The following is a 26,515-nucleotide window of genomic DNA, read 5'->3' as shown; positions in this document are numbered from 1 at the left end:
TCTGGGTCTCCTGCCATTCATTTCATTCAATTGTTGCCAGATAGTTTGTGCTGATGTTGATGCACACTAAAGGAGAGCTTGAATTCTTTAGAACTTGATTGGGGCTAATTGGGGCTGCTTATTCACCATCCTGCATTGCAACCTTTCATCAATTTTACTCTGCCATCCATGTCCAGGGAGATTAGTTACAGTGCCATGAGTTGTAAATGTCTTGATTATGTTGCACACCGTGAACAACATAACATCAAGATCTGTAGAGATGGGGTTGTAAACTTGAGATTGTTGATATTTTTCAAAAATTTTGGTTCTCAAGTCCTCAAGACAGTTCTCCACTTTCTGTTCTCCTTACTTAGATTGGCACATACAGACACACAGTGTAAAGATAGTCAACCTCTCCCCTTTTTATCTGGTTTCAGATATAATTTTCATATTGCCCATACATGTTACTTGCCACAGGTGACTTTGAATGAGCATGACATGCTTAAAACATGTTTTTCACATATACTTTTGGAAAGGCGCCAACAATTTGATCTGGCCCATTGAGGTTTTGTGTGAAATAATGTTCAATTTGCCTTTATACTTTTTTTTGTGTTTTTTTTTTGCTACTCCAATACACATAAAGAAAATAAACATGTGTAATTGCAATAATTTTCTGGAACAATATGGGTAAAAAGAGATGCGGGTTTTGATGCTGCGCTAGAAACCACAAGAACCAAGGGTGTATAATGAAATCCTTTTTCTTTATTTCTGCAGGTCATGTTTCAAAGACATATCAGTCTTCTTCATCAGGACAAAAATCAAAAGGAACAATTTTTGTCTTGATGAAGAAGACGGATATGTCTTTGAAATGTGTTGACCTGCAGAAATAAAGAAAAAGGATTTCATTATACACCCTTGGATTCTTGTGGTTTCTAGCGCAGCATCAAAACCCGCATCTCTTTTTTTACCCATATTGTTTCATTACTTTCTTCGGGGCTGCTACTGACCACCATTTAAATATATGTGCATTTAAGGAGTTGCGCCTGACAACTTCAACAGGTGAGTGTGCTTTTGGCAGTGTATTTTTGAAATCCCATACCGGGTAAGACCCTATGTGCGCTTCTCTCTTCCACAGATAAATACTAATTTTCTGGAGAAATACTTCATTTACTGAAACAATTTCAAGGGTGCCAACACTTTCGCGTATAACTGTAGGTTTGTATAAAAGCTGTATAAATAAAACAATAGGAGATTAACCAGTTTACACTTTTTGCAAAGATATTTTTTTTTACTTTAGATTCACTGGGACAATACAAAATGTTTGTTTTGGTGAACACGGCCTTTAAAGAGTAACTAAACATTTTATTTATATTCTTTTAGAATTTTGTCCAATATAAAAAATATGTAACTTTGTAAATTTCTATGTTAGGGGATTTGTCTTCATTCCTGTTAAAAAAAAAAAAAATTGCTTTTAAGTGGTTTCTAAAACCCAGAATTCCGAAATCTATTTCTCAGCCATCAGCTGCATTGATATAAAAATGTATTCATTTGGCGTATAGTGATGACAGTGAAGGGCCAGCTCAGCAACTGTGCCTCACTAAAGGCCACTTTACACACAGAGATAAATCTGCGGCAGATCTGTGGTTGCAGTGAAATTGTGGACAATCAGTGCCAGGTTTGTGGCTGTGTACAAATGGAACAATATCTCCATGATTTCACTGCAACCACAGATCTGCCAAAGATTTATCTCTGTGTGTGACGGGGCCTTAACTCTGTGGAGGAGCAAGGTGCTGAGGTGATATTTTCACTGCCATCATCTGTACTCCAAACAAGTATGTTCTGATGTAAATGAAACTAAAGGCAGAAAAATACTGGTTTAGAAGCCAATTACAAATCCTCTAATAAAGTGATTTGCAAAGTTTCATAGCTTTCCATGCTGGACAAAATTATAACAAAATATAGTTAGTCTTTAAATCTACATAGTAGATTTCACTCCATATTTAATGTGCCCTACTGATATCCATCTTTCTTCTCTCACAGTCTACCTTGGAGGTGTAACTTCAATTTTATTACAACCTTACAACTAATGATTTCATTACTAGGAGCAGAATTCTTCACACATTCATACAAAACTCTTATCTGCGTGCAGTCACCTCCATGTAGTGTACTATGCTCTTCTCTGTAAGCGCAGTATAATATAGGTATAGGTCTGCTCTTCCTAACTAAAGTGGCAAAATAAATACTGTACTTGTGGCTAATAGAAACTTTCAGAAAAATTATTCAGTATAAGAGATAAACATTCCCCAGTCCCAGTCATCAGTGAGTGATACATGTAGATACTCAGCATCCATCAATCTCTGCATTGACGAGGGCGAAGGCAGACAGAGGGGCTTTGTCTTCATCAATAAAGCACACTCATAGCTACTGTATTTTTTGATAACTGCTATTTGTTCTATTTGACTAATCAGAACATATATCTGTCTCCGTACCACAATATGGTGGCCTTAAAGAAGAACGCACAGTATTATGGCAGATCCACTTTAAAATGAAGCTGCATATATGTATGTGCCGTAGTAAGCTCCTTATAATGGGATCTGTTGGCTACAAACTTGTATTATTTACCTTTATGACTTAACAGAAGATACTACTTAAAGCCAGAAACTCTATGGAAATATAGTATAAAATTAATCAGAAAATGTATATTTAGGGGTACTTTACACACTGTGACATCGCTAGCCATTGCTAGCGATGTCGCGTGCGATAGCTGCCTCCCCCGTCGTTCTTGCGATATGTGGTGCTCGCTGCCGTAGTGAACATTATCGCTACGGCAGCGTCACACGCACATACCTTTTCAGCAATGTCGCTGTGACCGCCGAACAATCCCTCCCTCAAGGGGGAGGTGCGTTCGGCGTCATAGCGACGTCACAGAGGCGTCACTAAGCATCCGGCCAATAGAAGCGGAGGGGCGGAGATGAGTGGGACATAACATCCTGCCCACCTCCTTCCTTCCTTATTGCCGGTGGACGCAGGTAAGGAGATGTTCGTCATTCCTGCGGTGTCACACATAGCGATGTGTGACGCCGCAGGAACGACGAACAACATCGTACCGGTGGCAGCAGCGATATTAAGGAAATGAACGATCACCGTTTTGGAACAATTTTGCGATTGTTGATCGCCGCTCAGTGTTACACGCTGCGATATCGCTACCGGCGCTGGATGTGCGTCACTAACGACGTGACTGCGACGATATATCGGTAGCGATGTCGCAGCGTGTAAAGTACCCCTTAGAGTTGGAGGTACACTTTAAATGCTTTTTTTCCCCAAAAACAAAGTACATTTGAATTAGATCTTGGAATTATAATACGTTTCATAATCGGATGTGTTAAAAAATGTTCCTTCCTTGAGATAATCTTATATATGTGTGTCCATACAATGTACTGTGTATTGGCTGTGTCTAACCATACAGATCTACTCCAGTTCATGGTCGGCACCTGCCACAGCTCCTGGAAAGGGGTGGAAGCATAAGTCTATTATAATAAGTGAGTATACAGACAAAACAGTGGGAGCTTGCAGCTACTAGTTTTTGATGCTACAGATTTCCCTGCCTGTTTTGCACTGGAGTGAGGTTTTCTGCCATGTCACTAGTCCTGTGAGCTCATAAATCAAGTCTCTGACATATCGTCTCAGTGCCTTGATTTATAATGAGCTCATAAAGCTGGAGTTACTGCAGGAACACTCTCTATAGTGTTACCTCATGTAGGGAAATTTGTTACCTCATAAAGCAGCAGACCCTGCTGTTTCAACCATATACTCACTTATCATGATTAGGCAAAAATGGGAACTAGAAAGACAATAAGCGTAATAGGGTCTGATCTGAGATAAACATGGAGACAAATGGCAGATGTGCTCACCTGTTGAGGTTGTGAAGTCACAACCACTGTGTAAGCTTTGAGAAAGGCTGCTGTAGATCCATGATGTGAAGATTGTGTGAAGTTGGATTCAAGTGGGTTAAAATCTGTGCTGACAGTGATGAACAGGAGATGGGAATATTGAACTGCAGTACAGATTATAACACACTTGTCTCCATCTTGAAACACTGATTTATGCTCCCTGCCCTGGCCAGAGGCTGTGGTATGTGCCAACCATGAAATGGAGCAGGTCTGCACAGTCAGACACATCCATTACACAGTATATTGCAAGAGCACAGTAAGTCACATCCATTACACAGTGCATTTCAGAAACACGGTGAGACACATCCATTAGGCCTAGCCCACACGACGAGTAATACGGAGCGAGTGGAATGCGATTTAAAAAAAACAAAAAAAAAAACAACAAAAACAATCGCATTCCACTCGGACCAATATTACTCTATGAGCCCGCTCACATGATAATTGCAGCATGCAGCGGGTGCAATGTGAGCTTGTTTCACTTGCACCCATTCAAGTCTATGGGGAGAGAGAAACATCGCATTGCTCTCGCGTTACACCGCTGTAATGCGAGACCAGTGTGATTCTCGGAGCAGCCGTCAACAGAGGAGATAGGGAGATAAATCCCTCCCTCTCCTCCGCAGCACCGGTCCTCCCCTTCTCAGCACCGGCCCTGCCCTTCTCAGTGCCGGTCCTCTCCTCGCAGCTGTGGTCTGATCGAACAAATTGGACCACAGTTGCATGACCCTCGGCTCTCGCTGTGCTGCGAGCATGAGTCATGCAAGGACTTGCAGTAATTCCCGTGTGGCCTCAGCCTGACACAGTGCATTGCAAGAGCATGGTCAGACACATCCAATACACAGTGCATTGCAAGAGCATGGTCAGACACATCCAATACACAGTGCATTGCAAGAGCATGGTCAGGCACATCCATTACACAGTGCATTGCAGGAGCACGGCTAAACACATCCATTACACTGTGCATTGCAGGAGCACAGTCAGACACATCCATTACACAGTGCATTGCAGGAGCACGGTCAGACACATCCATTACATAGTGCATTGCAGGAGCACAGTCAGACACATCCTCTACACAGTGCATTGCAGGAGCTTGGTCAGACACATACATTACACAGTGGAAAGGCGCACATTTATAAGATTATCTCAGCATAAGAACATTTTTTTAACCTATCCAGTTGTGGAAATGATTATTATTCCAAGATCTATTGATTAAAATGTTCTTAGTTTGTGGGAAAACCCCTTTAAGGCTTGAACCTCAGACTTATTCTCATCCCCATCTATAAACTATTGTTTCTGATAGTTCTAGTGCTCCTAATGATTTGCAATATTACATCCAGACTAAGCTCACAAAATAGAAGTGCCCATCATCTGGAGTCCCCTGGCCTGTCATCATTTCTCAATTAGTCTTTGAACAGTAGCGGACACAGACAGAAGAGGGCCCTGTATAAGAACAATATTTTGGCCCTTTGCAGTCCAATCGTTTATCATAATGCACAAATCGTCTTGCTTTGAAGGTGGAAATGCGTCCCCTTCCCTCTTGGGTCCCTGTACGGCACCATGGATGCACTAATGGTACAGTATATCCGTCCCTGTCTCTGACTCATCAAATAAAACTACTCACTTCTTTTTATGATCAATGTAAGCATCAAAGACAGCATGACACTAGCAGACAAAACATCATTGATTCTTTACCTCTTTGCTGATTGCTTTCAACATGATTATTTGATGGGTATCTGGGACTCCAAGGATTTTCATCCACAGGAACATGCCTGCTGTAGGACTGTGCCACTCTGCTAAGCCTCTCATTTAAGAAATAAAGAGTTCACAGTCAGTAACAGAATACTAACCGTATATTTAGTTTAAATGGAACAAAATACATTGTTTATCTAGGATGAAAGGGACTAGAAGAGTAATGGATTATCAGATACCCTACATCATACATGTCAAAGTCAAGGCTGCGGGCCAAATCTGGCCTGCAATGTAATCATATTTGGCCTGTGAGGAAATAACCAAAAAACCACCAATTTACACTACTCTCATAAAAAAGAGAATTTTGTTTACTTACCGTAAATTCTTTTTCTTATAGTTCCGTATTGGGAGACCCAGACAATGGTGTTTAGCTTCTGCCTCCGGAGGACACACAAAGTACTACACTTAAAAGTGTAGGTCCTCCCTCTGAGCTTATACACCTCCTGGAGAACCAGATCTAGCTAGTTTATCGCTTTGTGTTCAGGAGGCATACATCCACACATGCATTCTCATCTGATTTTTGATTTTTGGAAAGAGTTTGAAGAAAAGCGGGTCCAAGTGGACCTTATACACCCCCTGGAGAACCAGATCTAGCCAGTTTAGTGCAAAAGCTGAAGGAGAATAGCCACCCACAAGTAAAAACAGAGCAAGAACCGGAACAACCGGAGACTCTGTCCACGACAACAGCCGGTGATAACACGCGGAACAAGAAATTGCCAACAGGCAACAGGGAGGGAGCTGGGTCTCCCAATACGGGACTATAAGAAAAAGAATTTACGGTAAGTAAACAAAATTCTCTTTTTCTTTATCGTTCCTATGGGAGACCCAGACAATGGGACGTCTCAAAGCAGTCCATGGGTGGGAAATAAACAGAAAAAAACGAAGAAGTAGGCGGAGCTAACTTCACAAATGGGCGACAGCCGCCTGAAGGATGCGTCTGCCCAAGCTCGCATCTGCCGAAGCATGAGCATGCACTGGGTAGTGCTTTGAAAAGGTATGCAGGCTAGACAAAGTGGCAGCCTGACATACTTGTTGAGCCGTAGCCTGGTGCCTGAAAGCCCAAGAGGCACCGACAGCTCTGGTCGAGTGTGCCTTGATCCCCGGCGGGGGAGGCACCTGAGAACACTGGTAGGCATCCGAAATGGTCGACCTAATCCAACGGGCTAAGGTCGGCTTAGAAGTAGAGAGGCCCTTGCGCCGACCTGTGGTTAGCATAAAAAGAGAGGTGCACCGCCTAAGAGCAGCGGTGCGAGACACATAGATCCGGAGAGCACGCACCAGATCCAGAGTATGAAACACTTTTTCAAAGCGATGAACAGGAGCCGGACAAAAGGAAGGTAGGGTAATGTCCTGGTTAAGGTGGAAAGGAGAGACCACCTTAGGAAGAAAGTCCGGAGTCGGACGGAGAACCACCTTATCTTGATGAAAAACCAAAAAAGGTGACTCTGAAGAGAGCGCAGCCAAATTGGAGACTCTCCTGCGGGAAGTTATGGCCACTAGAAAGACCACTTTCTGTGAAAGACGAAACAAGGAAACCTCCCTAAGAGGCTCAAAGGGGGGTTTCTGCAAAACCGTGAGAACCAAATTGAGGTCCCAGGGATCCAAGGGCCGCCGGTAAGGCGGAATGATGTGAGACGCGCCCTGCATGAAGGTGTGAACCTGAGCCAGCCGGGCGATACGCCGCTGGAACAGTACTGACAGAGCCGAGACTTGTCCCTTGAGAGAGTTGAGGGACAGTCCTAGCTGCAGACCAGACTGTAGAAAGGACAGAAGGGTCGGCAAGGAAAAAGGCCAAGGAGGATGGCCGGAAGAGCGAAACCAGGACAGGAAAATTTTCCAAGTCCTGTGATAGATCTTGGCGGAGGAAGACTTACGGGCCCGAGTCATAGTGGAGATGACTTCAGGAGGGATACCAGAAGCCGTCAAGATCCAGGACTCAAGAGCCATGCCGTCAATCTGAGAGCCGCAGAATTCTGGCGGAAAAACGGACCTTGTGAGAGAAGGTCTGGACGGTCCGGAAGATGCCAAGGCACCTCTACGGACAGATGGAGCAGGTCTGGGTACCAAGCTCGCCTGGGCCAGTCCGGAGCAATGAGGATGACTCGACGGCCCTCCATTCTGATCTTGCGCAGGACTCTGGGCAAGAGAGCTAGAGGGGGAAACACGTAGGACAGACGAAACTGGGACCAGTCTTGAACCAGAGCGTCCGCGGCGAATGCCTGAGGATCGTGGGAGCGAGCCACGTAAACAGGAACCTTGTTGTTGTGACGGGATGCCATTAGGTCCACGTCCGGAGTGCCCCATTTGCGGCAGATTGACTGAAAAACTGCCGGATGCAGGGACCACTCGCCACTGTCCACGGTTTGACGGCTGAGATAATCTGCCTCCCAGTTTTCCACGCCTGGAATGTGGACTGCGGATATGGTGGATTTGGGAGTCCTCCGCCCATTGAAGGATGCGTTGTCTGACTGTACTCGGATGTGCTTGCCCGCCAACAGGTGGTGAAAAGCTAGGAGAGCCAGAAGCACTGCTCTGGTTTCCAGCACATTGATCGAAAGGGCTGACTCGGACGGAGTCCAAGTGCCTTGCGCTCGGTGGTGGAGACATACCGCTCCCCAGCCGGAAAGACTGGCATCCGTGGTGAGGATCACCCAGGACGGGGCTAGAAAGGAGCGCCCCTGAGACAGAGAGAGGGGCCGAAGCCACCACTGAAGAGAACTCCTGGTCTGTGGCGACAGAGCCACTAACCTGTGCAAGGAGGAAGGTCGCTTGTCCCAACAGCGGAGAATGTCCAGCTGCAGGGGACGCAGATGGAACTGGGCGAAGGGAACAGCCTCCATTGACGCCACCATCTGACCCAGCACCTGCATCAGGCGCCTGAGGGAATAACGGCGGGGCCTCAGCAGAGAGCGCACCGCCAGTTGGAGGGACTGCTGTTTGACTAAGGGCAACTTCACAAGTGCCGGCAGAGTCTCGAACTGCATCCCTAGGTACGTGAGACTCTGGGTCGGAGTCAGAGTAGATTTGGGAAGATTGACAATCCACCCGAATTGGGCTAGAGTGGCAAGAGTGAGCGAGACACTCCGCTGACAGTCTGCGCTGGATGAAGCCTTGACTAGAAGGTCGTCCAGGTAAGGAATCACTGCCAACCCCTGGAGGTGCAGAACCGCAATCACTGCTGCCATGACCTTGGTGAATACCCGAGGGGCCGTGGCTAACCCAAAAAGGAGAGCCACGAATTGGAAATGTTCCTCTCCGATTGCAAAACGTAGCCAACGCTGGTGTGAAACTGCAATTGGCACATGCAGATAGGCATCTCTGATGTCGATGGATGCCAGGAAATCCCCTTGGGTCATTGAGGCAAAGACTGATCGCAGAGACTCCATGCGAAAATGCAGCACCTGAACATGCTTGTTGAGAAGCTTGAGATCCAGGATGGGCCGGAAGGAACCGTCCTTTTTGGGGACTAGGAAGAGATTTGAGTAGAAACCTCTGAACCGTTCCCGGGCGGGAACCGGCACAATTACTCCGTTGGCCTGCAAGGATGCCACGGCCTGAGAGAAGGCGGCGGCCTTGGAGTAGGGGGGAGTTGACAGAAAAAATCTGTTTGGCGGGCTGGAAGAGAATTCTATCCTGTAGCCGTGGGAGATGATATCCCGCACCCACTGATCGGAGACGTGTTGAAACCACGCGTCGCCAAAGTGGGAGAGCCTGCCACCGACTAAGGATGTTGCTGGAGCGGGCAGATAGTCACGAGGACGCTGCCTTGGCGGCAGCACCTCCTGCGGTCTTTTGTGGACGCGCTTTTGGTCACCAGTTGGATTTCTGGTCCTTGGCTGAGTTAGTGGACGAGGCCGAGGGCTTAGAGGACGACCAGTTGGAGGAACGAAAGGAACGAAACCTCGACTGATTCCTGCCCTGGACAGGTTTCCTGGTTTTGGTTTGTGGCATGGAAGTACTCTTCCCGCCAGTAGCTTCCTTAATAATTTCATCCAGCTGTTCACCGAACAGCCGGGACCCAGCAAAAGGGAGTCCAGCAAGGTACTTCTTTGAAGAAGCATCTGCCTTCCACTCTCGAAGCCACAAGATCCTGTGGATAGCGAGGGAATTAGCCGAAGCCACCACAGTGCGGTGAGAAGCCTCCAGCATGGCAGACATGGCATAAGATGAAAAAGCTGAAGCTTGGGAAGTCAAGGAAACCATTTCGGGCATAGATTCCCTGGAGAGGGAATGCATCTCCTCTAGAGAAGCAGATATGGCTTTGAGAGCCCACACTGCTGCAAAAGTCGGGGAGAACGAGGCCCCTGCCGCTTCATATACAGATTTGGCCAGAAGGTCAATCTGGCGGTCAGTGGAATCCTTAAGAGAGGTGCCATCAGCCACCGATACAACGGTCCGGGATGAGAGTCTAGACACCGGGGGGTCTACCTTTGGGGAGTGAGCCCACTCCTTGACCACCTCAGGTGGAAAGGGAAAACGGTCATCAGAACCACGCTTTGGAAAGCGTTTGTCAGGACAGGCCCTGGGTTTGGTCACAGCAGCCTGAAAACTAGAGTGGTTAAAGAACACACTCTTTGCCCTTTTAGGCGAGGTAAACTGGTGCTTTTCTGCCAGAGAGGGTTGTTCCTCTGATACTGGCGGATTGAGATCCAGTACGGAATTAATGGACGCAATCAAATCACTAACATCAGAGTCACTTTCGGACAGATCAATGGGGTATATGGAGTTAGCCTCCGAGCCCCCAGTAAAGGCATCCTCCTCGTCCTGCGAGTCAGCTCCTGAATCAGAGCCGCGGGACGAGGAAGGAGAGGGAACCCTGTGTCTCTTCTTAGAAGTATGGGGTCTGGGCCCTGATGATGAATCCTCTGTGAGCTCCGGTCCTGAGAGACCCCTAGCAGCAGAGGCACCCTGTGAAGGGGGCTGATGCATATTCAGCAAAGTCTTGGACAGAAGTCCCATGGACTCAGCAAAGGACTGGGAGATAGACCTAGAAAAGGATTCTACCCAAGCCGGGGTTTCAGCCACAGGAGCAGGAGCAGCTTGACAGACCACTGGGAGTGAGACTCCAGGCTGAGGCACCGTCAGGTTAGAGCAGGCATCACAATGTGGATAGGTGCTCGGTTCAGGCAGTAGGAGCTTACATGCAGTGCATACTGAATACAGCTTTGGAGCCTTGCTCCTCGTGTGAGACATGCTGCTGGAGTGGGGGCTCTGCCAGAGAATGACCCCCAGAGAGTATATGCAGAGGTCCACAACCAGAGGTTGTGGCTTACCCGACCGCTGGAGCCGTGTTGTGAAGCCCGGACCCCAAGCACCTCAGCAGGGATGCTGCAGACCAGCGCTGCAATGACTGATCGCAGGGGGAACGCTGAGAAAATGGCCGCTGGAGCGAAGAGAGGGGGCGGGACTTGCTTAAGGAGCGGGATCTGGAGGGCCATAGAGACCTACAGGGGAGGGGACGTACACTGCAGTGAGGAGTGTCCCTCCCCTGTGCAGAACGGCCGCCGGGCGGAGCCGAGCCTGTCCCTCTGCATGGATGACATGCGAGGGCAGAGAAACCGAAACTAGGCCTCCGGCGAAGCCGGGGTCTAAATTTGAGCGATGTGGCCGGCGAGCAGGCACCATCGGCGCGGTTCTCAGGCGATAGCCAGAGAACCCGCCGGAAATGTCATAAAACACAATCAGCACACTCTCCCACAACAATAAAGTACAGGGACCCCCAATATATAAACGTCTCAGGTACTTAGCTTGCTGAGACGCAGGGTTCCAAGTCCCTGGGGATGAGTGCTCCGGTCCAGCAGGATCCTGAAGGGCTGCGGATGGAGACCGGTCTCCTGCCAAGCATGGAGAACCGTGCTGGCTCCCACTTCAAGCCAGAGCCCAGGAGGGATGGTGAAGGAGCGCGGCATGTAAGGCTTCAGCCTTGGAATCAACCTTAACAACACCACCGACACAGTGGGGTGAGAAGGGACATGCCGGGGGTCCACTTGGACCCGCTTTTCTTCAAACTCTTTCCAAAAATCAAAAATCAGATGAGAATGCATGTGTGGATGTATGCCTCCTGAACACAAAGCGATAAACTAGCTAGATCTGGTTCTCCAGGAGGTGTATAAGCTCAGAGGGAGGAGCTACACTTTTAAGTGTAGTACTTTGTGTGTCCTCCGGAGGCAGAAGCTAAACACCATTGTCTGGGTCTCCCATAGGAACGATAAAGAAAAATATTTTATTCAATAAATATTCTAAAACAGAACAATTGTGATGTTCTCTCTCTTATCATCAAGACCACATATAGGACAAAGACAATTGGTGCAGGTGTTAACCAGTGTTCAACCCTCGCCAAAAGGTAGGCTCAGGACAGATGGTTCGTAAGGGAGAACAGGGTTCAGAGGTTTTCTTAGATAAGGATCAGGATAATACTGCGCCACATGGATCCTAAGTTTTTCTCCTGCGCATTATCTCAGGGTCCTAACCTCTGTTCCTATCGATACGCTATCCCTCACTGTCCTAGTAGCCTATAGCGGGGGTGACCATCACCAGAAAAAGTGATACGGTGTAGTGCAGGACAGAACCACAATTAAACAAACAACATGAATAACTTATGCGTTAGTTATCAAGGTTCTTCAATGGGACACGGTTTCCCTTGCATAGGTATAGAACTGTTAGGTAAGAGTCAAGAGGTCCACTTAGCTCATGGCCCCCTCAGACTCTCCCGACGCGTTTCACCCCCCCTAACGCAATACAGGGGATCATCAGGGGATCAATTCTGAATCACTTCATTAATTATCACACACACGGGACTATTCCTGAGTTTCAGGCTAGGGCTTATTTCTTAGTTCATGTGTAACGTAGTTAAAGGAAGACTTGTTAGTCCGGTCAGATGTTACTGATTAGTCCCTGAGTTGGGATGTAATAGATGATTGTGCACGCAGTGGTGGTTGGATTGTTTGGACGGATGAGATTATGTCCACTCTGACTTCAGCACCGAGTAGTGTACCGTATAGAGCAGAATATGGCTGACACTCCTGTCAGAGGAGTCAAAAAATACACACGGAATACGTTTCCTATTCTAGTGGTATGTCTGTAGATATCCTCATTATTCTGGACAATGTATGGTCACAGTTATTCCCTGTAAAATGAAACCACATGCAGAGGAGGAGAAAAAACAGCTCCCTGTCCTATGGATATTTCAAAATCTCACTCAGCATTAGGGTCACTAGTGTTCCCGGATAGTGAACTCCACCAGCAAGGACTGTAAGTCCCGAGTATTAACTACTCTATCACGCTGGGAGCTCACAGCTGTAGTGGATTCCTCCAGGGTACTATGCAGCACGGTCAGAACGTGGCCATCATCCAGACTCATGAGTCCATGAGACCATGCTAATAGTACAAATCTATACTCCTCATCCTCCTACTGTATCATAATCTGCCACCACCTTGATGACATCGTGATAACTTTCATCCACAAAACGTGTTGCAACCTCAGAGTGATACGCCAGGACTGCAGAGGCAGCCGGAGCTTTACTGGAGGCGCCTTATCCAACAGTGCAGGTTGTGGGCACTAAGAAGGGCAAAGCCAAAAAGGCTGCTATCACGAAACAGATGGAGAAGGACAAGAAGGAGGGCGATGATCGCTTCACACTGCTGGACCTTCTGTTGGACTTCTATAAGTAACCTAGGGGCTTTGAAAACTTACCATGAAGTATCCTATGTACTTGTACTGTACACAGAGCTGCACCTGACGATCAGATGTGATTGTTGCCGTATGTGCAGGTAGTGCCCACTTACAGCACATCCAATGGCAGAACATGGCACTGTAGGATATTACATGGCTACCAGTACAACACTGGCCATTGTGATCAACAGTCTCTGAAAACATGACAGCTAATCAGACAAGGGTCTCTTTATTCTTGGTTTGGGGTCTCAGATGTCTGTCCTGGGGGCTAATCCTGTGATTAGAAATCCACTGAACTTCTCTCTGTACATGGTTACATTCTTGTATATTATTGTATCCGGATTACAATGCTCACATTTACAGCACATTTCTATATCCATTCTTTACATTTATTGTATATTTATCTACATAGAATTTACTTATTAATTGTACATCATATGGATCTATTAATTAAAATGTACTTTGTTTGTTAGACAACTCCTTTAAGTTTGCTTCCATATGCTTAAGGGGTGCTTCACACACAGCGAGCTCGCTGCCGAGATCGCTGCTGAGTCACGCTTTTTGTGACGCAGCAGTGACCTCATTAGCGATCTCGCTGTGTGTGACACTGAGCAGCGATCTGGCCCCTGCTGCGAGATCGCTGCTCGTTACACACAGCCCTGGTTCGTTTTCTTCAAAGGCGCTCTCCCGCTGTGACACACAGATCGCTGTGTGTGACAGCGAGAGCGACAAATGAAGCGAGCAGGGAGCAGGAGCCGGCGTCTGGCAGCTGCGGTAAGCTGTAACCAGGGTAAACATCGGGTAACCAAGGTAGTTACCCGATATTTACCTTAGTTACCAGCCTCCGCCGCTCTTACGCTGCCTGTGCTGCCGGCTCCGGCTCTCTGCACATGTAGCTGCTGTACACATCGGGTTAATTAACCCGATGTGTACTGTAGCTAGGAGAGCAAGGAGCCAGCGCTCAGTGTGCGCGGCTCCCTGCTCCCTGCACACACAGCTAAGCGGTGTGCGCTGGTAACTAATGTAAACATCGGGTAACCATACCCGATGTTTACCTTAGTTACCAGTGTCCGCAGCTTCCAGACGCCGGCTCCGTGCAAGCGCAGGGTCGCTTGCACGTCGCTGCTGGCTGGGGGCTGGTCACTGGTCGCTGGTGAGATCTGCCTGTTTGACAGCTCACCAGCGACCATGTAGCGATGCAGCAGCGATCCTGACCAGGTCAGATCGCTGGTCGGATCGCTGCTGCATCGCTAAAGTGTGAAGGTACCCTAAGGCAGGACCTCACAGGCCACCAAAGTTTTGTGATTCCACGGCACTTATTTGGCCCGAGGTCACCATAGAGATCGTCGTCATGTCGCAATCGTGTTGTGATGATTGGAGCAGATAGGGAGAAGTCTTGCATTTTGGTGCCGCTGTCACTATTCACTGCGGCATCAGAGGCGTCCATTGTGGGCGTTACTGCAGGGTGTCAGCTATGATACACAGCTGACACTCGCTGATGATTTCACCAACTCTGCTTGTAAGATGGCACAATTGTAGTGCTGTGCATGTTTCGCGGTTTGAGGGAACGCAGTTTCATCAGCAGCGTACTTGCACAGCAGATGTTGTTAAGGGGTTAAACCTGTAGCAGTACGATGAACAGTGTCACCGAGCATTAATGCTGCTATTTGGTATGACCATTATCAGTTAATTCATAAGATGGCTTTCATATTAGAAAAACATTCTTCTGCACAAAATGCTTTTGACTTGTTACCTACCTGTTAACCACTTATCTGCAGATGCAAGCATGGCGTCCCTCTGAGACCGGTAGAACTGTATGACACTGCAAGTCACAAAAAAAGGAAAATATACATATATTGTAATTATACTGTATATCTCCACACACACACACACACACACACACACACACACACACACAACTTAGTACCCCATTGTCACAAAAATCACAAATGACCAGGGTTAGGTACGAAACAGATGGAAAAAAAGAAGGGAATTTTGTTTACTTACCGTAAATTCCTTTTCTTCTAGCTCCTATTGGGAGACCCAGACAATTGGGTGTATAGCTTCTGCCTCCGGAGGCCACACAAAGTATTACACTTGAAAAAAGTGTAACCCCTCCCCTCTGCCTATACACCCTCCCGTGCACCACGGGCTCCTCAGTTTGGTGCAAAAGCAGGAAGGAGGAAACTTATAAATTGGTCTAAGGTAAATTCAATCCGAAGGATGTTCGGAGAACTGAAAACCATGAACCAAAGGAACAATTCAACATGAACAACATGTGTACACAAAAGAACAAACAGCCCGAAGGAAACAGGGGCGGGTGCTGGGTCTCCCAATAGGAGCTAGAAGAAAAGGAATTTACGCTAAGTAAACAAAATTCCCTTCTTCTTTGTCGCTCCATTGGGAGACCCAGACAATTGGGACGTCCAAAAGCAGTCCCTGGGTGGGTAAAAGAATACCTCAATAACAGAGAGCCGAAAAACGACCCCTTCCTACAGGTGGGCAACCGCCGCCTGAAGGACTCGCCTACCTAGACTGGCATCTGCCGAAGCATAGGTATGTACTTGATAGTGTTTTGTGAAGGTGTGCAGACTAGACCAGGTAGCTGCCTGACAACTGCTGAGCCGTAGCCCGGTGTCGCAATGCCCAGGACGCACCCACGGCTCTGGTAGAATGGGCTTTCAGCCCCGAAGGAAGAGGAAGCCCCGAAGAACGGTAGGCTTCAAGAATCGGTTCCTTGATCCACCGAGCCAAAGTTGACTTGGAAGCCTGCAAACCCTTACGCTGGCCAGCGACCAGGACAAAGAGCGCATCTGAACGGCGCAGGGGCGCCGTGCGAGACACGTAGAGCCGGAGTGCTCTCACTAGATCTAATGAATGCAAATCCTTTTCACACTGGTGAACTGGATGAGGGCAAAAAGACGGTAAGGAGATATCCTGATTGAGATGAAAAGGAGATACTACCTTAGGGAGAAACTCCGGGATAGGACGCAGAACCACATTATCCTGGTGAAAAACCAGGAAAGGGGATTTGCATGACAGCGCTTCAAGCTCCGACACTCTTCGGAGTGAGGTAATTGCCACAAGAAAAGCCACCTTCTGCGAAAGACGTGATAAAGAGACATCCCTCAGCGGCTCAAAAGGTGGTTTTTGAAGAGCCATTAACACCCTGTTAAGGTCCCAGGGTTCCAGCGGACGCTTGTAGGGTGGAACTATGTGGCAAACTCCCTGCAGGAACGTGCGGACCTGCGGAAGCCTTGCCAGGCGCTTTTGAATAAATACTGAGAGCGCCGATACTTGTCCCTTGAGAGAGCCGAGTGACAAACCCTTGTCCATTCCGGATTGAAGGAATGAAAGAAAAATGGGTAAGGCAAAAGGCCAGGGAGTAAAACCCTTATCAGAGCACCAGGACAAGAAGATCCGCCACGACCTGTAATAGATCTTGGCGGACGTTGGTTTCCTGGCCTCTCTCATAGTGGCAATGACATCCTGCGATAAACCCGACGACGCTAGGAGCCAGGACTCAATGGCCACACAGTCAGGTTGAGGGCCGCAGAATTCAGATGGAAAAAACGGCCCTTGTGACAGCAGGTCTGTGCGGTCTGGAAGCGCCCACGGCTGACCCACCGTGAGATGCCACAGATCCGGATACCACGACCGCCTCGGCCAATCTGGAGCGACGAGAATGGCGTGACGACAGTCGGATCTGATCTTGCGTAACACTCTGGGCAACATCGCCAGAGGAGGAAACACATAAGGGAGTCGAAACTGCGACCAATCCTGAACTAACGCGTCCGCCGCCAGAGCTCTGTGATCTTGAGAACGTGCCATGAAGGCCGGGGCCTTGTTGTTGTGCCGTGACGCCATGAGATCGACGTCCGGCATTCCCCAGCGGCGACAGATCTCTCGAAACACGTCTGGGTGAAGAGACCATTCCGCCGCATCCATGCCCTGACGATTCAGAAAGTCTGCTTCCCAGTTTTCTACGCCCGGGATGTGAACTGCGGAGATGGTGGAGCCTGTGGCCTCCGCCCCCAGCAGAATCCGCCGGACTTCCTGGAAGGCTTGACGGCTGCGTGTGCCGCCCTGGTGGTTGATGTACGCGACCGCCGTGGCGTTGTCCGACTGTATGCGGATCTGCCTGCCCTCCAGCCACCGATGGAACGCCTTTAGGGCTAGATACACTGCCCTTATCTCCAGAACATTGATCTGAAGGGAAGACTCTATCGGAGTCCAGGTTCCCTGAGCCCTGTGGTGGAGAAAAACCGCTCCCCACCCTGACAGGCTCGCGTCCGTCATGACCACAGCCCAGGATGGGGGCAGGAAGGATTTTCCCTGCGATAGAGAAGTGTGAAGAAGCCACCACTGAAGAGAGGTTTTGTCTGCAAGGGAAAGAGACGTTCCTGTCGAGGGACGTCGACCTCCTGTCCCATTTGCGGAGAATGTCCCATTGGAATGGGCGCAGATGGAACTGCGCGAAAGGCACTGCCTCCATTGCTGCCACCATCTTCCCCAGGAAGTGCATGAGGCGCCTCAAGGGGTGTGACTGACCCCGAAGAAGAGATTGCACTCCTGTCTGCAGCGAAAGCTGTTTGTCCAGCGGTAGCTTGACTACCGCTGAGCGAGTATGAAACTCCATCCCGAGGTAAGTCAGTGATTGGGTCGGTGTCAACTTGGACTTTGGGAAGTTGATGATCCACCGAACCGCTGGAGAGTCTCCAGAGCGACGGTCAGGCTGTGTTGCCACGCCACCCGGGAGGGTGCCCTGACTAGGAGATCGTCTAAGTAAGGGATCACCGAGTGGCCCTGAGAGTGTAGGACCGCCACAACGGATGCCATGACCTTGGTGAAGACCCGTGGGGCTGTCGCCAGGCCGAAAGGCAGTGCCACGAACTGAAGGTGTTCGTCCCCGATGGCGAAACGCAGGAAGCGTTGATGCTCGGGTGCGATCGGCACATGGAGATAAGCATCCTTGATGTCGATTGATGCTAGGAAGTCTCCTTGTGACATCGAAGCGATGATCGAGCGGAGAGATTCCATCCAAAACCTTCTGGTGCTCACATGCCTGTGGGACTTGGCTGAGGGCCGAAAGGACCGAAACCTCGGTTGTATTTTCCGTTGCTGAGGTCTCTTCGGTTTGGACTGGGGTAAGGACGAGTCCTTTCCCTTGGATTCCTTAATAATTTCATCCAATCGTTCGCCAAACAATCGGTCGCCAGAAAACGGCAAACCGGTTAAGAACTTCTTGGAAGCAGAGTCTGCCTTCCATTCGCGTAGCCACATGGGCCTGCGGACTGCCACCGAATTAGCGGATGCTACCGCTGTACGGCTAGCAGAGTCCAGGACGGCGTTCATGGCGTAGGACGAAAAAGCCGACGCCTGAGAAGTCAAAGACGCAACTTGCGGAGCAGAGGTACGTGTGACCGCATTAATCTCAGACAGACAAGCTGAGATAGCTTGGAGTGCTCACACGGCTGCAAAGGCCGGGGCAAAAGACGCGCCTGTGGCTTCATAGATGGATTTCACCAGGAGCTCTATCTGCCTGTCAGTGGCATCCTTGAGCGATGAGGCATCTGCAACTGATACTACAGATCTAGCTGCTAGTCTAGAGACTGGAGGATCCACCTTGGGACATTGAGCCCAACCCTTAACTACGTCAGAGGGGAAGGGGTAACGTGTGTCATTAAGGCGCTTAGTAAAGCGCTTGTCCGGAGATGCTCTGTGCTTCTGGACAGCATCTCTGAAGTTAGAGTGATCGAAAAACGCACTCCGTGTACGTTTGGGAAACCTAAACTGGTGTTTCTCCTGCTGAGAAGCCGACTCCTCTACAGGTGGAGGCGGGGGAGAGAGATCCAACACCTGGTTGATGGACGAGATAAGGTCATTTACTATGGCGTCCCCTTCAGGTGTATCAAGATTGAGAGCAACGTCAGGGTCAGAGCCCTGAGCTGCAACGTCCGCCTCATCCTCCAGAGAGTCCTCAAGCTGAGACCCCGAGCAGCGTGAGGAAGTCGGGGAAGATTCCCAGCGAGCCCGCTTAGCCGGTCTGGGACTGCCCGGGGCCTGTGTAAGGACCGGTCTGGACTGCAAGGCTTCTAGTAGCTTGGCAGACCATTTGTCCATAGACTGAGCCATGGATTGTGAAAACGACTCAGAGAATTTCTCAGCAAAAACTGCAAACTCTGTCCCTGCCGCCTGGACAGGGGAAGCAGGAGGGTCTGCCTGAGCCGAGGGGCCCACTAGTGACCGAGGCTCCGGCTGAGCAAGTGCAACAGGGGTCGAGCATTGCTCACAGTGAGGAACCTGCAGGTAACATAGCCGCACAAGAGGTACAGGTTGCAAAAAAACCTTTTGCCTTAGCGCCCTTGCTCCTTGTGGACGACATGCTGTTGTCTCCTAGGAGAGTGATCACTGAGGGTATATAGCCAAAAGCAAAACAACCCGGCCGAACAGAGAAAATATATACAAATATATATATATATATATTATATATATATATATATATATATATATATATATATATATATATATATATATATATATATATATATATATATATATATATATACTCCGGCACCCTAGGGGGACCAGCACCGGGTGACCGGTGTGGCTTACCGACCGCCCAAAGCGGTGTGTGTCCACCAGATTCCCTGCCTTAGGTCTCCCAGAGCTGCAGAGCTCGTTCCTGAAATCCTCCACCGGCAGAATGTGTAAAAATGGCTGCCGGAGCTCTCAGGGGAGGAGGGAGCCGTGGGCGGCGACTAGTAAAGTGCGGGAATCTGGTGCCCCACAGTGATCAGTGAGGGGGGGGGAAACCTAAAGTATGCTCCAGCCCTCACTGCCGACGTCAGGTCGACCGTCCCGCCCTTACCCCTGACTGGCAGGCCCGGGGGCGGGAGTTATGGTACTAGGCCGCAATGAAGCCGGGGACTAAATTTAATACCGCGGCCGACAAACAGGCGCGGTCGGCGCGGAAGTCCCGGTCGTCACAAAACCAGCAGCTGCTGCAGTGTCTGTGAAACAAGCGCTCCATGCACCGTCCCCATGGGGACACAGAGTACCTTTAGATGCAGGGCCCTGTCCCTGAGGATACAAAGACTCCTGTCCGGCAGATTCCCACAGGGGCTGCGGAGGGAGCCCGGTCCCAGTAAATGGATGACCTTCTCCCAGAGCCTCTAAGGGATGGTGAAGGAAAACGGCATGTGGCTCCAGCCTCTGTACCCGCAATGGGTACCTCAACCTTAACAGCACCGCCGACTTAGTGGGGTGAGAAGGGAGCATGCCGGGGGCCCTGTGGGGGCCCTCTTTTCTTCCAACCGATAAAATCAGCAGCTGCTGCTGACTAAAATGGGAGCATGAGTGGATGTGTGCCTCCTTCCACACAAAGCTAAAAACTGAGGAGCCCGTGGTGCACGGGAGGGTGTATAGGCAGAGGGGAGGGGTTACACTTTTTTCAAGTGTAATACTTTGTGTGGCCTCCGGAGGCAGAAGCTATACACCCAATTGTCTGGGTCTCCCAATGGAGCGACAAAGAAAAGCAGAGCTTACATATGAAAAACAATAGTAGTTACTTCTTAAAAGAAGACAAAAACAATACAATTATTAGCTGTCTTGAAACACTGTGAATTGATTGAAGTGGAATGATTTTTCATACCTCTCAATATGCTCCAGGAAGCCGTCTACACCCCATTTCTGCAGCAGCTGCACTACCATTATCTGAAGAAGAGAAAAAGAAAACAGAAGAGAATAGCAGTCCAGTTTAGATGTCCAAATAACTGCCCCATACACATGAAGACTTGTCTCCGCTCCTGAAGAACAGAAGGATTGGGCATAAAACCCCCAAAACTGCTCAATCTTCATCCTTCATCTGTTTGGGGAGAGTTGTAAGGACCCTATATGATTAGATAGTTGGCCGATCCCGTGGTGATTTGGCTGAATTTTATAAATTGTGTACAGGGGCATTAAAGAGTCAGCAGGGCTGTGGAGTCGGTAAGCCAAACGTCCGACTCCTAAATTTCCCTGATTCCAACTACATGACTCCGACTCCCTCATACATGCCTCATGTTTGTGATAAATTTAGTGTAGTAAAATGGTAACATAAGGCTTTTAATCATTATTATGATACAACAATCAACTACAAGCCTAGATTCTGTGATCAGGAATAGGACATTTCATAACTTTCCCAAATGTTTATGAAAAAATATTCATCACATACTGCATTGAACCACTGTATCCAATTTATTATATATTTTAGGAGTTTGAGTCGTTCCATTTTATACCGACTCCACTAAAATGGACACCGACTCCACAGCCCTGAAGTAAGTGTCATTTTAATTTTTATTTCATAAATCAAAATACACATCAAAATAAGAAAACTGTAACCTTAGAGAAATCTGCTTCCTTCTCCTCCTGGATTGATCATTCATTATCAAAATTCTCAATTCATGGGTAAAATCTGTCTACAGACTTTTCTATTACTGAGATAGGAGATGACAGTTGGTGCTCATATAGTTCTATGGAGAACTGTAACTGTTTTTTCAGGAGACTTTGCAGTATATTCTCTGTGTCGGCCACTAGCTCATCCCTCCTCTATAGAATTTTAAAAGCACCAATTGCCATCTCTAATCTCTGTAATGGGCACATCATCTTCAATGATCACACACTTTACCTGTGAACTGAGTGAAAGTTGAATTCAGGTAAAGAAAGAAGCAGATTTGTGTGATAAGATATATTACAAAGTTTCTTATTTTTACATGTGCTATTGATTTAGGAAATAAAAAGTAAAACAATGGTTACTCTTCAAGCCTTTTCTATAATCAGATGGTTGCCACTCCAAAAGGGAAGCATACTGATAGTATAAAGGTAGAACTTGTTGAGCAGGAAATTTCCAAACATGGAAAACATTCTAAGGTATGTGCCCACGGGACAACGTACCCACGGATTTTGCCGTGAAAAACCTGCGGATTTATCTGGATTTTCAAGATAAATCCGCAGGTTCTAGCAAGTACAGACACTCCCCATGTTATCCTATGGTATTGGGGGAGTGCTGTATTAATGCTGCGGTATGTGCGGCTGCTGAATATGCTGCAGATGTCCCGCAGCCGCACATAACTGCATGTCAATTATTCATGCGGAAATATCTGTGGAATTCCCGCTCCTCCACTATGGAGATAGAGGGCGAGATTTCCGCAGGAATTCTGCACGAAATAGGCACTGTTTACCGCAACAACTCCGCAGAAATGGATAACTGCGGATTCCGGGAAGCAGCTGCGGTAAACCTGCGGACAGACCTGCGGCAAAGTCCGGGTGTACATTGTCACGTGGGCACATAGCCTTATGGCTAACAACTATTACACAACAGTAGTATGTGTATTTTTTAGCTCCTGACCCCCCCCACCCCAGCATTGGCAGTAGAGAAGGTGTGAGAATCGTATAAAATTACCTGGGTAAAGGCACTTGTATGTAATGTTGATGCCTGCATGTGCAGAACAATCCGATCTATAAGCGGTTTAGGGCCAGTTAAATAGCCAATCCTTAGTCTGGTAAAACAAGAAGATAAATGCTCTATTAGAAATAACACTCCTCTACAGATGTGCTGTATAAGGCCACGTTCACATGTTCAGTATTTTACATCAGTATTATACGCTAAAATCAGGAGTGCATAAAAAAAATCCAGAAGTGGTGCTCATGTATCTATTATACTTTTCCTCTGATTGTTCCACTCCTTGTTTTGCCTACAAATACTGATGTAAAATACTGACCAAATACTGAGCGTGTGAACGTGGCCTAACATTATATATTGCCTACATTATACACCAATCAAGTCATTCATTACTGAAAACAGGATTCTTACTGAAAAGTTAGAAATAATGATCTTACCCTGAAGAAAGAATCTTTGACATGGAGTCAGCTCTAATAACTCTACCATCAATGTCCATTGACAGAAATGATGGTGCCCAGGGCTAGGGAAAGCGAAGAAAAGGATACATTGATAAATGCTTTTAAAACACACGCCTCAGCATTGAAATTGCAACCCCAAGAAGAAACATTTGTGGAATCATGGAAATCACAGGATGGATAGACATGTTAATGATATGCAAATGATGAAAAATGAAACAGCATTCTATAAACATCTTAATTTATTTAGTATCAAGTATGAGCGCCACGTGCAGAAATACCTGCACTTACAGCTTTGGCTGCTATCAATGAGGTTATTGGTTTGAGGTCAAACGAAATCCCTATCTATTTAGTGCCGTAATCTAAGCTATTTTCTAATATACTTGTATTAAAAATGTCCTACCTTTCCCTTACTACACTATCTAACTGCTACTCTATTCGTTTTTCCTATTTCATGTTTGATGCCGCTTTGTTTGAGAGTCCCCGTGCCTGCTGGGATACTCAAGCGAAGTGTCATAAGAGCAGGGGGGGGCAAAGGCTGAGGTCACTGTCACAGCCCTTGCCCCATCCCTGAAATGAAGCGTCATCAGTGCCGCTCGTTTCAGGGGCTATGCTTGTCCCTGCTGTGTCCCTCCCTGTGAGTTGTGCACTGTGTGAGCTCGGATTCTCAAACACAGCATTATCACACAGGAAATAGGAAAAAAAAAAAAGAATAGCAGTCAGATAGCGTAGTTAGGGGCACGATAGGTAATGTTTAATGCAAGTGAATTAGAAAATAGCTTAAGATTATGGCACATAGACAGGGATTTCAGATTAAATTAATTGGACTTATGACAGGTTGTCTTAGAAATGTTCTGCCACTTGGACACACAAATCATGAAGATCTGTTGCTGGCAGCTATTTTTTGCATTTGACAACCAATGATATGCCAGATGTTCTTCATGGTAGACAAGTAAAGAGATGCTGCAGGCCTTGGTATCATGTTTAGCCCACACAAGCTGCTCACAGAAACAAAAGCAACATACGGGCCGGAGTTACGTTAAAAAAGGCCTCCTGGGACACTGGAGAAATGAGCTTACCACTGGTTATACAACCAAATCCATATAATGCTGAGATGTTAGTGTACTTGGAATAAAGACTTGAATGGACTGGCTACTGTACATTATACCACCCCACACCATAATCCCAATAGTACAACTATTGTGATGCGAAGGCCTCTTCAATGACCTCAAGTGACCACTCTCAAAGGCTATTAGGGTGCAGAGCAAGAAGGCTAAGGAGGTCTATTTTCTTCAGTGATGAGTCACACTTTTGTTTTGGACTCAATGATAGCCAGTGATTGGTTGTAGACCACGTAGGCAATGTCATGAAGAGGCCTTAGGGGTACTTTGCACGCTGCGACATCGCTACTGCGATATCGTCGGGGTCAAATCGAAAGTGATGCACATCCGGCGCCGGTAATAACGTCGCAACGTGTAAAGCCTAGATGCGTCGATAAACGATCGCAAAAGCGTCGAAAATCGGTGATCTGTGTAGCGTCGGTCATTTTCATAATGGAGATACGATGTTGTTCCTCGTTCCTGCGGCAGCACACATCGCTGTGTGTGAAGCCGCAGGAGCAAGGAACATCTCCTTACCTGCCTCAACCGGCTATACGGAAGGAAGGAGGTGGGCGGATGTTTACGTCCCACTCATCTCCGCCCCTCCGCTTCTATTGGCCGCCTGCCGTATGACGTCGCTGTGACGCCGCATGACCCGCCCCCTTAGGAAGGAGGCGGGTCGCCGGCCAGAGCGACGTCGCAGAGCAGGTAAGTGCGTGTGAAGCTGCCGTAGCGATAATGTTCGCTACGGCAGCTACCACAAGATATCGCATGTGCAACAGGGGCGGGTACTATCACGCTCGGAATCGCTAGCATCGGCTAGTGATGTTGCAACGTGCAAAGTACCCCTTAATGAGGGAATGAAAAATCACATCAATCCTACTCCCAGGATTATAGTTTGAGGTGGCATAACATATGGTAGCAGGAACCCTCTACTCTTTATTCCATGTACTTTAACAGCTTGGTGTTACTATGATTTGGTCATTTAACCAGTGGTGTGACCAATTTCCTAAAGCATCTCAGAAGCTGGTTTTCAAAATAACACCAGATCGCATGTTGTTCATGCTACTGTGAGCAGCGTGTGACCTAAATGTGTTACCATGATCTGAAGCGTCTCTGGACTTGTCTTTCATTGAGCACATATGGAACCTTTTTGCTCAGCAATGATTTGCCCAAGTGCATGCAGAGTGAAATAAAATTCCTCAAACAACCATTAATTACCTCACTGATCGCAGACTAGGTGTGTACGTGTGGGGATTTCTATATGTGGTGTTCATACTTGATACTGAATAAGCAGATGTTTGGAAAATTCTGTTTCAATTTTTTTATTATTTACATAACATTATCATGTATAGCTGACCTCTGATTTCCATAACTCAAAGAGGTTTCCTTCTTGGTGTAATTTTAATGTTGAGGTGTGTAGATCAAAAGAAACTTCAAGAAACTTGTCTGTAAATGTTTGCTTATTGAGCCACCTACAGATCAATTGAAGATATTACAGTTGAGACATCAAAACCAACAAAAACCTCACTACATGTTCTTCATGATATTAGCAATTTGGACTGGACATACACACTTTTATAAATTACAAAAGGCTCACCTTATTGAACTGGAGAAAGTAATAGGGATCATCTTCCACAATAATCAAATCATATTCTTGTGCAATCTACGAAAAGAGATAAATAACTATTACAACCCACCATGAGGTTTTTCAATATTCCAAAACATCTTCTGTCTTGTGTAAAGACCACACTGCACCTAACAGTCCACAATAATACAGACTGGGAACACAGCACACAGTGATGATTTCACGTGGTTGCCTTGGACTATGTCAGTAAGTAGATCATTACACTTGTACCTTGTAGACTTCTACTTTGCGGTCCGTGGTCAGAGAGGCTCCTGTGGGATTGCCCCCATTCGGAATAGTGTAAATAATTTTAGGAGATTTCTTTTCAGGTATGAGGACATCCTCTGGTCGCCACCTGGAGAGAATATCTTTAAGAGCCTTAGGAATAATACCATGCTGATCAGTGGGAACACCAATGAGATTGCATCCTAGTGGTTTTATCTGTAAATCAAGAGGTTTAATAATGCAACAGTTGGAAATAAGAAAGTGCACAGCGCATTAGGGTCTTATCCACATAGATTAGTATATTGGAAGACAAGGATGA

General features: G+C 47.4%; 1 protein-coding gene across 7 annotated transcripts in view; it reads right to left on the bottom strand.

Moving 5' to 3' along the window:
• The window catches only part of AADAT (aminoadipate aminotransferase), a 177,077-nt gene that overhangs the window by 4,162 nt on the left and 146,400 nt on the right, over positions 1-26,515 (bottom strand). For all 7 annotated transcript variants that reach the window (XM_075335007.1, XM_075335043.1, XM_075335058.1 and 4 more), the window contains 7 exons: positions 26,203-26,412; positions 25,945-26,010; positions 23,227-23,309; positions 22,790-22,886; positions 21,002-21,063; positions 15,105-15,169; positions 5,619-5,725 (listed from right to left, as the gene is read on the bottom strand). In XM_075335007.1, coding sequence (XP_075191122.1) covers positions 5,619-5,725; positions 15,105-15,169; positions 21,002-21,063; positions 22,790-22,886; positions 23,227-23,309; positions 25,945-26,010; positions 26,203-26,412 — 690 coding nt within the window. The remainder of the gene's footprint in view (positions 1-5,618; positions 5,726-15,104; positions 15,170-21,001; positions 21,064-22,789; positions 22,887-23,226; positions 23,310-25,944; positions 26,011-26,202; positions 26,413-26,515) is intronic.

Source organism: Anomaloglossus baeobatrachus, chromosome 1 (assembly GCF_048569485.1).
Source record: "Anomaloglossus baeobatrachus isolate aAnoBae1 chromosome 1, aAnoBae1.hap1, whole genome shotgun sequence".
NCBI lineage: Eukaryota > Metazoa > Chordata > Amphibia > Anura > Aromobatidae > Anomaloglossus > Anomaloglossus baeobatrachus.
The sequence above is the reverse complement of the archived record's forward strand: the minus strand, read 5'-3'. Positions and strand labels throughout refer to the sequence as shown.